The sequence below is a fragment of the Microtus pennsylvanicus genome, chromosome 12, assembly GCF_037038515.1.
Source record: "Microtus pennsylvanicus isolate mMicPen1 chromosome 12, mMicPen1.hap1, whole genome shotgun sequence".
Taxonomy (NCBI): domain Eukaryota; kingdom Metazoa; phylum Chordata; class Mammalia; order Rodentia; family Cricetidae; genus Microtus; species Microtus pennsylvanicus.
Genome location: NC_134590.1, coordinates 59,549,858 through 59,565,377, shown reverse-complemented (window position 1 = coordinate 59,565,377; position 15,520 = coordinate 59,549,858). Strand labels below are relative to the sequence as shown.

The following is a 15,520-nucleotide window of genomic DNA, read 5'->3' as shown; positions in this document are numbered from 1 at the left end:
TCCTTGAGCAAAGAGTGGCAGGGCAAGCAGGAGTGTGAAGGATCACGCGTTCAAGACTAGTTTGGACCTTCTGTCTCTGAAACACAAACAAAGAATTCTTCTTGCTGTCATCAAAGATGGCTGGCCAGTCAACAGAGGTATGCCCACCTGAGCATCTTTTTATCAAAAGTGGTGTGCTCAGACCCAGACCACAGACCCAGAGGGTCTACAACAGAAGCTAACATGGTGAAATTCTTGCACCACAACCCTGGGTGACCAATCTCTAGTACTCTGCTAGTCCTCCATCTTATGTTCCATCTTCTCTTCTAACTTCCCCTTCCCCGCCCAACTCCTTCCTTCTCCCTCACCTCTTCTGTTGCTATTGTATCAAGGTGTACATGAAAACTTTAAAAAAAGACAAATTGTCCTTGGACTTTGTTACAACACAGCAACTGTCCCGTCCGCTGCCTCCCGCTCCATCCTTTATCTGAGATAGTAACTGCAGCACTGAACTCCGTCCTGCAGATAAGCTCTTTGCCGTCAACGTTTTCATTTCAGGCTGCCGCCTTCTATGACCAAGGATGCACTTTTGAAGGGCTCTCTTCTCAGCCCTTCAGACACACTCATCTGTAGGGATACTTTATAATCTAACAAATAAAGCTTGTCTAGAGATGAGAGTGCAGAGGCCAGCCAGTGGTAGCACACATCTTCAATCGCAGCTCTCTGGAGATAGAGACAGAAGGATCTCTGTGAGTTCAAGGTCACCCTGTCCTACAGTAGATAGATCGAGTCTCAAAGAGAAACAGAAACAGGTGGTGGTGGCTCACACCTTTAAGCTCAGTACTTAGGAAGTTCACATTCCTTTAATCTCAGCACTGAGGAGGTGGAGATAGGAATGATTTGGATGGAGGGAGGGAGAAATATAAGGTGGGAGGAGAGACAGGAGCTCAGATGCAGTCTGAGGATTCAGTCTGAGATGCAGTCTGCGGATGCAGGCTGAGATGCAGTCTGAGGATGCAGGCTTAAATGCAGTCTGAGGATTTGTAGAGACAGGATGGCCCCTTCAGTCTGAGGATTCGGTAGAGGTAAAAGGTCTCTCTAGTGGCTACAATGCTTCTCTGATCTCTCAGCTTTCACCCTCTAATATCTGACTCTGGGTTTTTATTAAAAATAACAATTAGAATTTGTGTTACATTTGATGCCCAACTTTTTCATGATACAAATTCATGAAAAAGCCACTTGCCTGTGGCTTTACAGGCACTGGCATAGGCTGGCTGCAGCTATTACACGGCCAGAGTCACCTCCCTGCTGGCTAGGTTTTCCTTTCTTCTCTCCTGGTGGGCTTTCCCTGGACCACCTTCTTGGGCTGCTGTCAATCTAGGTGTGAAATCCTAGTAAGGATGGCAATCCGTCTGGCTGCTACTGTTCTACGCATCAGCAGTCAGTCTCACATCTTCATCATCAAAGTTTGGTGAGAAAATTGGGAATTCTTAAAGGGAGGAATTAGTTAAGAGAGAGCTTTTCCCCCACATTGAAAAATGGGAAATCCAATTATGATAGAGAGAGTAAGGTCTCTGTGTGATCAGGCAATGCATGATTTTAGAATGGAACAAGTAGAAGAAGGGCTAAACAACTGGGATTGATGTAATGTTGTTAATCTTGATAATTCTCGGTTTATCTCTAAAAAAGTTGTTTGATATGAGTGCCAAGATACAGACCTTAGAAAAACTTAATAATAACAGATCATAGATATATTCAATTCCAGACAGAGGACATCAATGGAAAGTCAATTTCAACATTGCAATATAAGGTTTTCAAACAACCAATCTTAATAGATACAGTTAACATATAGGAATTGCCAAATGATAGATATCCCCAAGACTCTGTAAGAGCTAATTGGATTCCTATGGCAGTGTTAGATTTAAGGAGATTCAAAGAAATGATAGGCTCATATGGTATGCAGTCATCATTTGTGAAGTAGATGTTAAACTCATGGTCAACTTGTAATAAAATTACACCTAAATATTGGAGAGATTTGGTTGCAGAGGTTTTGGAGCCTGGTTCCCAATCAAAATGGAGGAGTTGGTAGAAAGAGGAGGCTAAGACCATTGAACAATGGAGTAGAGATACAGATATGGAAATCTCCCAAGATCAGCTTCTTGGAGAAGAAGGTTATGCTAATATAAAATGGCAATCCCTATATTATGGCTACATCCTGGCTTTGGGCTGTGCAGTAGCTTTGAATGCTTTGGACAGAATTGGAGAAGTAGGAAAGAAGATTGAGTCATTTACTAAAGTCATGCAGAGCCAAAAAGAAACCTTCGTGGATTTCTTACAAAAACTGACAACAGCAGTAAATAGAATGGCACCAAATTCAGAAGCTAGACAAATAATAATTGAATCTCTGGCTTTGGGAAAAGCTAATTCTCAATGCCAAAGGATAATTAGGCCTTTAAAGGCAAAATTAGCACCCGTGAAGGAATGGATCCGAGATACAATGAATACTGAATCTCATGATCATAATGATGTTTGGATAAGAGAGGTGATTTTTAGAGGTTTGAAGAAAAGTCTAAATGGCAAGTATTTTAACTGTGGCAAACAGGGTCACCTTAAAAGGTATTGTAAACAGGGTGTTCCTAGAAACAATGTTTTTTCTAAGCATAATCCAAACAGAATACCTCTCCCTTCTGGATTATGCAGATGGTATAGCAAAGGTAGGCATTGGACTAATGAATGTAGATCAGCATGGTAACCCTTTGCCATTGAGATATGCCTTGAAGGGCCTCTTGCAGTTCAGGATTGGTTCAGTCATTTTCTGTCATCTTGGAGGAAACTCCTTCCCAGAGCAATTAAAGAACTTAATTCCAATTGTTAAAAAAATAAACAAATAAAAACCCTACTGCTCTGGATGATAGAAGAGCTTTAGAGAAAAATTTTTTAGGAGAAATCATAAATTAAAATTTATAAAAATTAGATTTGTAACCTCCCCAAAGTTAGGATTGGGGCAGGGTTTTGTTTCTGTTTTGTCAGGAGAATAAAGGCATTCAGCTAAGGCATTCGAAGACCACTGAACTAATGAGACATCTGAAGAAAAAGGACAAATCATTCAGAAAAAAAGTCCCAAGAAAAAGAGTAAATTAGCTTATTGGTATATCACATTTTCAACAGGATAAAATTTTATAAATCTTCCCAAATGTTTGTCTCTGCTGTTCTCTACAGATGCAAAATGAAACTGGCCTTTCTGTGGTCTCAGTCCCTTTAAAGATTAAAGCTGGCTTTGGAGTTGGAGTGTGTCTCTCTTTCTCTAGACTCATGCATGCTTGTTAAAGTAAAATCCAAACTCTCTGTCTCGTGTCAGAGGAGCCACCTGATATTGAACAGAAGAAAAACCAAAATTAAGGGACTATTTTATTGCCACTAATCTTATAATCCTTTGGTCTTACTTAGACTCTTTAACAGCATTTCTTAATGTTTAAATATTATCTCAAAATTTATAAGATTAATATACATATATTTTAAACTTTTGTCTTGATATTCACAGTCATATAGAGTACCAACTAATTCTAAAATAAGACTTCATCTACCTTCCTGTATATGATTTTGGGTTTGAGTCTCTATCAGTTTTCTTCACTGAACCAGGACCACACCTAACAGAGACCTTTGAAGTCTCCAAAAGGAGGATGGTAACACACAACAAGGATTCCTCCAGGACTATGATAACAGCAGTAAGCTGAAAAACACTGCCTAAAGAGAGCTTTGGACTACAAACTCCTCAGAACAACTTAAAGGTACTAGCTGAAATGGTTCAGCCTCACAGACAACTCTATCTGGGACTTGAGGAAAGCCCTGCACTTTCCCATTATGCAGAGACTGGACAACAAATGATACAATTACCTCTCCCATGATTTGTCAATTAACCCACATTTTTCTTTTCAGGATCCCCTAAAGATGCCATTAGCCCCAGATAGCAGGAAGTAAATTTAAGAATACCCTAAGATACCATCTTAGACCTGTCAGAATAGCTAAGATCAAAACCACAAATGATAGCTTATGCTGGAGAAGGGGAACACTCATCCATTGTTGTTGGAAATGAAAACTTGTACAACTGCTTTGGAAATCAGTATGGTGGTTTCTCAGAAAATTAGGCATCAACCTACCTCAGGATCCAGCAATATACCACTCTTGGACATATACCCAAAAGATGCTCAATTATACTAAAAAATCATTTGTTCAACTATGTTCATAGCAGCATTATTTTTAATAGCCAGAACCTGGAAACAACCTAGATTCCCCTCAACTGAAGAATGGATAAAAAAAATGTGGCAATTAACACATTAGGGTACTACTCAGAGGTAAAAAACAATGACATCATGAATTTTGTATGCAAATGGATGGAATTAGAAAACACTATCCTGAGTGAGGTAACCCAGACCCAAAAAGATGAATATGGTATATACTCACTCATAAGTGGATATTAGCTATAAACAAAGGGCATTGAGCCTATAGATTATGATCCTAGAGAAGCTAAGTAATAAGGTGAACCCAAAGAAAAAATATATAGATCCACCTGGAAATTGCAAACAGATAAGATCACCTAACAAAATTGGGAGCATGCGGGCAAGGGGAGAAGGAGGGGTAGAAGGGGAAGAGAAGGAGAGAAGGGGAGGGTTGAGGAGAACTTGAGGGAATGGGATAGTTGAGATGGAGGAAGGACAGAGATGAGAGCAAGGAAAGAGATATCTTGGTTGAGGGAGGCATTATAGGGTTAGCAGAAACCTGGCTCTACAGAAATTCCCAGGAATCCACAAGGATGACCCCGCCTAAGACCCTAAGCAATAGAGGAGAGGGGGCCCAATCTTGACTTGCACTGTAGTCATACTGATGATTATCTTAAATATTACCATAGAACCTTTGTCGAACAACACATGAAAATAGAGGCAGAGACCCATATTGGACCACTGTACTGAGTTCCCAAGGTCCAGTTGAAGAGCGGAAGAAATGAGAATGTGAGCAAAGAGGTCAAGACCATGAAGAGTTCATCCACTGAAACAGTTTACCTGAGCTAATGGGAGCTCACCAACTCCAGCTGGACTAAGAAGGAACAAGCATAGGACCAAACTAGTCCCTCTGAATGTGGTTGACAGTTGCATGGCTGGGACAGACTAAGGGGCCACTGGCAGTGGAACTGGGGATTTATCTCTACTGCATATACTGGCTTTTTGAGATCCTATTCTCTTTCACTGCATCCCTTGCTCAGCCTAGATATAGTAGGGAGGGTCTTGGACCTTCCACAAAGCAATGTGCCTTACCCTCTCTTAAGATTAGATGGGGGTGGAGTAGGAGGGTGTGTGAAGGGAATGAGAAGTGGGGAAGGAGTGGAAATTTGGATTGGTATTTTTTTTTAAAAAAAATCTAGTAAATAAAAATAAAGGAATACAATGCCCACATTCCCAAGAGGTGCGGTAGGAGGGTTTTGGATATTCATCATTGCTTAGGGGGTTTGGTTACAAGTTGTTATTGGTAACGGTCAAGAAAAAAGCTAAACAAAGGATATTAGATTTGCGGTTCTTGTCTTGAAAAGAAAAAAGAAGATACAGATACGATAGGATAAGTGGGTAGATTTTTGAACTTACTATGAAAAGAATAAAAAAAGAATATAGATAAGATAAAAAGGTAGATTATTGAATCTACTTTTAAAAAGTAACTACTAGTTTTAAATATTTTACACTGGATTGGACTTTTGTATATTGTATACAAATTGTGTATATTGATACAAATTTGAGATTAATTTTATTAGAACACACTGTAATACATTTCTATTCTTGTTTAAGGTATTGCATCTATTCAGCTCATTTTAAAATGTAATGCAAATTTCTAGTCCTTGAAAGTTATTTATTTATTTATTTATGGCTTTTTGGAATAGGGTTTCTCTGTGTAGCTTTGGTGCCTGTCCTAGAACTAGCTCATGTAGACCGTGCTGGCCTCAAACTCACAGAGGAGATCTGTCTACCTCTGCCTCCTGAGTACTGGGATTAAAGGCATGCACCACCACTGCCTTGCAAGTTATTTTTTAACAACTACTTAAGATACTAATGAAATGCAAGTCAGTAATTACTCACCTATTACAATCAAACTTGTAGTCATATTAGGTATGCTTTCAAGGTCAAGCATATATTTTAAATAGACAGGTCGTCTTCAAACACTTCTGAGATATACATAATATGGCATTTAAGATGTTTTAATAGCATAAGTTCTTTTATTTATGACAAGACATGTCTGCTCCTGGCAGCACTAATTTATTTCAAAAAAGAAAATGGCCATTGAAGAAACTCCATATGGACTTTATGTTCTTTGTGGCAGAAGTTAGCCACTGGTCAAGAGAGTTCCCTTACTTTGACTGCTGACAGTATACTGTCCAAATCAAACAAGCAGGACAGAAAAGAAAGAGACTGCACAACCTTGCCAAGACAAGGTAGGACAATCCTTCAAAAATCCTGCTTCATTGAAAATATTCTATTTTCTAGACCTGTAGGCCAAAGATAGAAGCCCCAACATTGCAGAGGAACCTTGGGTGACTGTCCAGGCAGTCAGCTGTTTATGTCATTTCTCATAATTTTGGAAGTGACTTGCTTGCATGTCCTGCTTACTCAGTTAATATTATTTCCTTTTTGCGTCTCTGAGGGAGTTTAAGACTAGATAGTTATAATTTCCCTTGTTTACCAGATTCAGAAAAGAAACCCACTAAAGAGATATAAAGTGTATAAGGTTGACAGACATCAAAAGACAATTTGGATGCTAATGCAAGTTATAATAGAAAGTAAATTAGTACAAGACTTTGGACTCACCAAGGTAGGATAGGTAATGGAATATTTTCTCTCAATTTGTCAAATGCAAATGGACTAGACACTGTTGACATATGTATTGCCTGTATATATTGTTTATAGTTATTGTACTTATTGTATATAGTTTTTCTTATAATAGTTTTGTTTTAGACAAAAAGGGGAACTCTAGTGATATTTTGTTTGTAATCTAACAAATAAAGCTTGTCTGAAGATCAGAGTACAGAGCTAAGCCACTTGTTAGCCACAGAGGCCAGGAAGTGGTGGCACACACCTTCAATCCCAGCACTCTGGAGATAGAGACAGAGAGATCTCTTTGCGTTCAAGGCCACTCTTGTCCTACACTAGATTGATCCGGTCTCAAATAGAAACAGAGCCAGGTGGTGGTGGTTCACATCTTTAATCCCAGCACTAGGGAAGTAGAGACAGGAGTAATAAGGCTGGGTGGAGAGAGGAATATAAGGGGGAGGAGACAGGAGTTCAGATGCAGTCTGAGGTTTGATAGAGACAGATGCAGTCTGAGGATGCAGTCTGAGGATTTGTAGAGACAGGATCGCCCCTTCAGCCGAGGATTCGGTAGGGTAAAAGGTCTCTCTAGTGGCTGCATTGCTTCTCTGATCTCTCAGCTTTCACCCCCTAATATCTGACTCTGGGTTTTTATTAAAAAGGACAATTGGAATTATTATTTCACTCATCTTTCCTGTTTCCTTGATGAAGTAGCATTAGTATTAGTTTTAATTAGTATTAGTAATATTTGGGACTGGGTCTCACTCTGTAGCCCTGGCTGGCTAAGCCCTTGCTAGCTATGTTAACCAGGTTGGCCTTGAACTCAGAGATTTGCTTGTTTCTGCCTCCTGAGTGGGATCAAAGTTATATGCCACAGAACCTGGCAATGTTATTTTTTACTTACAGGTGCCATGTGTATATATGCATACATAGGCATGCATTGTGTGTGTGTGGGGGGGGGTCAGAGAACTTTCGGGAGCTGATTCTCTCCTTTTCCCATGTGGGTCCTAGAGACTGAAGTCAGGCCATCCAGCCTGGCAGCAGCTACCCTACGCACTGAGCAGACCAACCAGCCCTCAAACGAGTGCTGTATTTAAGTTAGCTCACTTCTCGGGTGATTCTGAAGAGGCAGTGCAGAAATGAGCGTGAAGTAAGCCCAGGTGCCTGTGGATACTGCCCCTAGGCGGTCCCTAGAGTGAAGAACTGCCTTACTTTTTTAAATTATTGAATTCTAAAAAATAAATTTCTTATTTTCTTACCAACTCAATTCCAGAGACTTTACTAAATGCCTCTGAATTAAAATAAAAAGCACATGGAAAAAAATTCTATTATCTGGAATACTGGTTATAGTTATTTTGATGTTTTTAGACTGCCCACCCCTGTTTATCTCTAACTTCTCCCTATTTGGTTATTTTTCTTTTAAATTGTATTTAGGTGTGTGTGTGTGTGTGTGTGTGTGTGTGTGCGCACGCGCGCACACATGCGTGAGTTGGTTTTCTCCTTATACCCTGTAGGTCCCTGAAATTGAACTCAAATTGTCCTGTTAGCAGAAAGTGTCTTTATCTAGTCAGCCATCTCAGGGGACTTCCATTTGACATTCAGACTGTAATGCTGGAAGATTTTCCCCGTCACCTGATAGCCCTTCCTTGTCAAGAGCCAGTTGGGTGATGATAAGCACTGGGTGGGGCTTATGGACTCTAAAATAGAGTCTAAGGTGTCCCAGGCAACCTCTGAGCTCACTCTCTCTCCTGGCTCAATCCATTCCCACCGAAAGTCCCAACCTCTGAGCTCACTATCTCTCCTGGCTCAATCCATTCCCACCGAAAGTCCCCGGTGTTTCCTGCTTGGGGAATGAAGAGCAGCACCTGGCTGTCGCCACTGGACAGGCAGAATTCTCCTTCAGCATTTGGTGTACATCAAGGTGAGCCTGCTGCCCTATAACGACAGGACTGCATCTAGCTAGGGCCCTGTGCATCAACCCAGCCCCTCCCTGCTACTCTCTTCTTGAGACTCTCCTTCAGTTTGCGGCCTGCCCGGAGTGGGGGCAACTGGGCAACACCAAGGCTGCCTGATCCTCAGTACTTCCTGGAGGTCACCAGCCACTGCCTTTTGTTTTAGCCTTTACCCCGTTTCCTCCTTCCACAGAAACTGCTGTGTATTGCTGAGCATTGTGGGGATTCTGTAGTGTCTAGCAGTTTTGACTCCCTGAGAATTACAGCTATTTTTTTTAAAGTCTGCTGTCCTGTGTCATTTACCCATCCACATATTCCGGATTCCCTAGTGTCTTGTGATGGCCTCATTCAGTTTTCTCCATCCTTATGAATTTGTCAATTAAAAAACAAACAAAACAACAAAAAACCCTTCCTTTCTGTCATTTAATTGGGATTTTAAAATTGAGAAAATGTAGAGGGTAGAGAGATGTGTGTGAATGAATTAGGGTGGGGGTCCTGTGGGCGGGTGGGGTATATGTGTGTAATCTGCCTTCATGACCAAGAAGTCTAAGTCCTTGCCTTTGCCAGGTTTTTAACTAAGACTTCCTAGATAAGAGAAGGATCACAAAGACACAGTGTGACCACAGGTGACCACATTTAAAGCCCCCCCTTCAGTTCCTCCCTGTGGTCCTAAGAAGATATCACGAATCCAGTCACTGCTTTCCTGAGCCCCTCCTGGAACTGCCGCTGCTGCAGACAAACTCACACCTCACTGAGGGGGGACTGGGGACAGGCAGGAAGACTAAGGTTCCCCACAAAGGCAGAAATGCCAAGCTTTTACCTGAAGTCCAAGACCAGCACTGACTGCCCGAGAGGAAGAAAGTCTCTACAACACGCAGCACTGATGGCAAAGGAATCATCGCTCTGACTCCCAACGAGGGCAATGCCACGTCCCTGCTGATCCGATGCCCATAGAGCCCATTTATTCATCCTTTTTTCCATCTGATTGTTTGGAGTAGTCTTCCTGGGTGTCTGACAGTCCCTTCTGTGATACATCCCAGCTGGGAACTGATATGGAGTGAGAGGGGCCTAAGGACTCAGAGCTAGATTCTGAGGTGTCCCAGGAAACCACTGATGTCACAATCTCTCCTTTAAGCTCAGTCACATTACTCTGAAATCACCGCCAAACACCTTGGGACAGAGAAACCAAGACAGCTACAGAATGGTGGACAGGCAGCGCCATGGTCCATCTCCACTCGGGCAACATTGTGGTCTGCCGTCTGCTGAGAATGTAAAGGCAGTATCAAAGCTATTCAGCCTTTTGCTGTCCCCAACGCACTGCAGCTTCTAAGCAACACCAGGACAAGTTTCTTCTACCATTGCTTCCCATCAGCATCCCTTCCTCCTACCCGCAGTATTACCTGTGGATGATGTGGTACCTCTGCAGGTACTCCAGAGCCAGGGCCAGCTCACAGATGTACAGCTTCACAGCGCTCTCTGTGAAGTGCACATTCTGCTGCAGGTGGTAGCGCAGGTCCCCGCCCAGCAGCAGGTCCACCACCATGAACATGTCTTCTTCATCCTGGAAGGAGTACCTAGGAACACAGAGGGATGCAGGTTAGGGCTGGAGGCATCTCTAATGGCCTTAGGTCCGACTCCATTTTACAGCTAAGCAGACTGGGGCCCAGAAGGATGCAGAAACTGTCTAAGGCACATTGCTATGGGAACTCAGCAGACAGAAGGTTTTCCAATCCCACATTGCCTCTGCACTGTGGAGCCACTTCATTTCTTCACCGAGGCAAGTTTGAGACCCAACGTTAATCTCCGTCTGGACAGACAACCTCTTAACTGGCTGGACTCTCCTATGCAAACACAGCTGGCTTTAGCTAGGCTTTAACCCCACACTGGTATAGCATGTATCTGGGAGGTTCCCCAAAGGGCCATGTGTTGGAGGCTTGGTGGCTAGCCTGGGGCATGACTGGAAGGTGGTGGAACTTTAGGAGGTGTAGCCTAACGGAAGAAATGTTATGTTACTAAAACAGCGTTGAAACCACAGACTGGTCTCTGAAACACTGGACTAATAACGAGCCTTTCTTCTTTAAAGCTGATCTGTGCAGGCATATTGCCACAGCAGTGGGAAACTGATTAACACACTCTGTCGGGATTGGTGGTCCCCAGCTCCAAAGAGGAGTCCTCCTCCCCAGAAATCCCCACATCTTCTGCACATACTGCTGCTCCCCAGAGGGAGATCATTCCCAGAACCCCTGAGCACAGTGATACTCTACGACTCAAGTCCAGGCATTTAAGGTAACTGGCAGCTTTGGCTCCTGGCGCTTGGAATTTGGCCAGACCCTAACCTAATGTTCACTAGCCAGTGATCGCAGCCAGGTTCCCATTGACAGCTAGCGCCAAGACCAGCCATGTATGAGCCTCCCTGGGTGTGAGGAAGCTCCCGCCAACCCCACAGAGAGTAGAAGAACTCAGTGAGGCCCAGCTGCCCACAGAATGTGAGCGGAAAGTATCTTGGTGTTTCTAAAGACTTTCGGTCTTGACATGGTATTTAATTTTATCTTTGAACCTAAAGAAAACTTGTTGAACTTATTTTTAAACACAAGGATAGAGGAGCCAGAACATACGATGTGGAAATGCTTACGTTCCTTCAGAGATGGCCTCAGGGCATGAGGCATGATAGACTACCCTAAGCCAATAGGTTTAGAGCTTGGTTAACAGCTATCATGTCCCCTAGCCAATAGGTTTAGGGATGGTTAACAACTATCATGTCCCCTCTTCTTGTAAAGCCACTAATACCATCATAGTGACTGTTTCCACAAACTCATTTAACCTTTGAGGCCCGGCTTGTGAATACCATCCACATATGACTTTGAGAATTAAACTTTTAACACGAGAGTTTCAGGAACATGTTCACACCAAGCAGAACTGGAAGAGATATCTGACTCTGTGTGTGTGTGTGTGTGTGTGTGTGTGTGTGTGTGTGTGTATCTGCTACTGTGTGGAAGACCTTAGAAGCCTAAAGAGGAAAGCATGTTTTCTATGTAAATTCAGTTTGTATTCTAGGAGATGATGGACCGTGGAGCATCACATTAGTGGCCAGTGCGCCCCAGACCTTGCGCTGTCCACTCACTGCTGGCCATCAAAGGGATCTCATTAAACATTCTATCAGAATCCTCAGGAGAAGTGATGTTAGTTTTCTGTGGGAAACATGCAGATGGGGACAGATTCTGAAGGAGACAGCTGAAATACAAAGAGAGCATCACTTAAGCAATAATTCAAGCTCGGGCCGTTTCTGGCTACAGATCTGTATTTTGCTCCGGGGCACAGACCCTGCTTCCCCCAAGGAGACTCAAAGTTTCTGCTGAGAACAGAGAGTGACCTTGTATCAGTCTCTGCTTTGTGCTATCCTGTGGCTCTGTGTCATTCTCTTTCTTGCTGCTCCTCGCACTAGAATGGCAATTATGCTCTCGTCCCAGTGCTGCATCTTGTCATGGCAATGACGGGGGCACCAGATGAGAGGGTGTGCTCTCACACAGTGACGCTGACCTTCTCATAAGTCTGGATGATTAGGTTCTCCTCCGAGCAGGGAGAGAAGCGGGAGGTGTAAGGACATTGCTAATCCTGGCCGGACTCCTGAGCTGGCCCGTGTGAAGAATGCAATGTTTGTCACTATGTGTGCACATATGTATGAAAACTAGAGATCAGTCTTAGGTGTTCTTCCTCAGGTGCTATCTATCTCGGTCTTTCATTATTCTGAAGCTTGCTGGTTAGGCTAGACAGCAAGTCCCAGGAATCCCCACTCTCCACTCCCCAGTGCTGAGATTACAAGTGTGTACCACCACATCTGGAGTTTTTACGTTGTTTCTGGGGATTGCGCTCAGGCTCTCATGCTTACACAACAAGTGTTCTTGTCAGCTGAGCCATTGTCATAGTTACTAGTTGATTATTATTTTTAAATATATTAATTTTCCCCACTTTGCTCCTAAAAGGAGCAAATGACTTATAAAATTCACAGCACAAAATTAAAAATTAAAAAAAACCAAAGAACAAATGAGAAACTTAAGAAAGTGGGGGCTGGGGAGGTGACTCAGCAGTTAGGAGACCCTCCACTCAATTCCCAGCACCCACGTGACCATTAACAACTGTAATTCCGGTTCCAGGAATCTGGTGCCCTCTTCTGGCTTCTGTGGGTATTGCAGACACAGCACACAGCCATGCACGCAGGCAGTACACTCATAACATCATTTTTAAAAATTAAAAAGAAATTTAAGAAAAAGAGGTAGACAAACCACCCCTAATTCATGCCCAAAGGTCTTTTCTGCTTGGACGTAAAATGCATGAAGCCTCCCCAGAGCACAGAGAAACATGGACCGTGTCTTAACTCACAGTTGACAGGGAAATAGACAAACTGTTTAGGACAAGCGTATATTTTTTTGCTAAACTGTAACTTCACTCACAGGCTACAGTGTGATATTTGACAATGTACAATGATCAAATCAGGGCATTTGCATGTCTGTCACTGTGAACGTCTGCGTTTCTGTGTGAGAAGCAGAAATAGCCTCTTCTGACTATCTTGAAATGGACAACGAACGGCATGTGTTTTTCTTAGTACAGAAACCAGATGGAAATGGCTCCTACTGAGTTTGACTGAGATGATTCCGTTCCATTTGACAGCCGTAGCCTGGCATGGGTCATGCAATCTGTGAGCTCCGCTCCCATCACAGAGAACTGCCTGTCTCTGACCATGACCATAGTGCTGAGGCTGGGAACCACGGGCTGGGGCTCACACGTGCTCTGGAGGAAGCTTTCTCTTATGAGTTGTGTGACTGCTTTGCATTCTGCCATAACAATAGTTCAGGCTGGCCTGGTGCAGAGAGAAGGAGTGGGGGGAAAGGTCTGTGTCAGGTGCAGACCGTGCTGTCCCTGCCGCTGCCTACAGGAACCCGCCCCGCTTGATGCGTTCTTCTTCACACAGAAGCCACACGCCTGCACCAGTGTGAGCGACTTCCCTAGCATCTCCCCACCGTTTTCCCGCTCAGCTCGGGAGGCGGGGGTGACCTGGCAGTGAGCGCAACTGGGAAAAGTAGAAGCCTTGCTTGGCACCATCCTCCACTCCGTCACCATTTCCGGGACCATCTGCACCTGTCTATGTCCTGCCTGCGGTCTTTCAGGCCAGCACCTGCCCCCTGGAGTGGAGTGGATTCTTGTACAACCGCCATTTCCTGAGCTGCTGGTAAGTCCGTGTTAGAGCCGAGTAAGCCCTCTAGGAGGCAGGTCTCCATGGAGTCTCTAGAACTGGACTCTCTATGGGGACAGCACATGGATACTCTCCTGCATCTGTCAGACCTGTCCCATCTCTGCATTTTACCTGCTCTTAAAGACACAGATCATCCTTCCACACTCACGGCCGTTAGACATGGACACAGCCACTGGTATCTACACATTTCCAGAGGACACACCCCAAGGCCAAGAAAGGCCTGAAAGTCCTAGGTCACTAGGTCACATGTGCCATGCTCCCCATCACCAACCCAGGCGTTGCTTATGAACCCAAAGTCAGCCAGCTAAGAGGCATGGCAAAAGCCCAGGAGGAAACCAGAGAAGGGCTTCCAGAGAAAAAGCCAAAGATAAAATCTAAGTCCGGCAGTCTCACTTACTCAGTGAGCAACCAAACCTACCTCTCCCTCGTCCAGGGCTGAGATCCAGTGATCGTGCCACAGAAAGAATGCTTTTAATAACAGGCAGAGTGTGGGAGGGACAGGGGCCACTGCAAGGAATCCAGATGTCCACCAACGGGAAGACCCCCGAGCCACCTGCAACACATCTTTCCATAGTTTTCTTCCTGAGGCCTGGAGGGGACTCTGAGGATGGCCACCAAGAAACGGCAGCAGCCAGAGCAATCCAGGTCTCAAAGGCTCCCCCAGCCCGTATCATTACTACACATCGTCAGCAAGAGTGAAGCCCTGGGCGCTGTCTTGGGTCAGCTCATATCCAACACCTCCTCTTAGGGGCAGATGGAGGGGCGGCCTCACCCACTGCCCTCAGACCCAGTGATTCCTGGCTATCTAAAGTCCTGCATGGAAGGACCTAAAAATAGTCTTGTCTGTGACAGAAATCCAATAATGGGATGTCAGGCTGTCTGTCAGCTCTCATTGTACACGTACGAGAAGCTTATAAAGCCTGCATTGAGCTTGATACACAGACATCTTTAATAACATTTTTAATAACCTCCACAATAACAAACAGGTTTGCTTGCTTGAATTTGACTTGAACCACAGAGTCGTCACTCAGACACGATGGCTGTCATTAATCTCTACAGGAAGCTGGTTCCTATCTCCTGTCTCAGGAAGTCAGCTGGAGCTGGTCAGCCATGTTCTGCATGGGGGGTGGGGGGTGGGGAGCATGCGCACCACCTAGCTCTCCAAACCAAAGCAGCTAGAGCATAAGGAACTTTGCAAAGAGGCTAAGGTGTCTACAAGTGCACAGCCCCCACTGTCTACGGTGTCCACGGCTAACTGGGGACCTTTGGCAGATGTTCCTGTGCCACAGTGATCTTAGGGTTTTAACTTAGAGCCCCCGGGCTTCCAGAGGCTCTTTGCAGCTGACATAGGATAAGTAAGTAAGAAGGAGAGGGGGGTTGCTAAAAGGGAAGTGAGGCTAGGCATGGTGGGCACATCTTTTTTTTTTTTTTTTTTTTTCGAGACAGGGTTTCTCTGTGGTTTTGGAGCCTGTCCTGGAACTAGCTCTTGTAGACCA

General features: G+C 44.1%; 1 protein-coding gene across 1 annotated transcript in view; it reads right to left on the bottom strand.

The window, feature by feature from the left end:
• The window catches only part of Stk32b (serine/threonine kinase 32B), a 231,787-nt gene that overhangs the window by 75,694 nt on the left and 140,573 nt on the right, over positions 1–15,520 (bottom strand). The window contains exon 4 of the mRNA XM_075943713.1: positions 10,177–10,350. Within this exon, the coding sequence (XP_075799828.1) occupies positions 10,177–10,350 (174 nt within the window). The remainder of the gene's footprint in view (positions 1–10,176; positions 10,351–15,520) is intronic.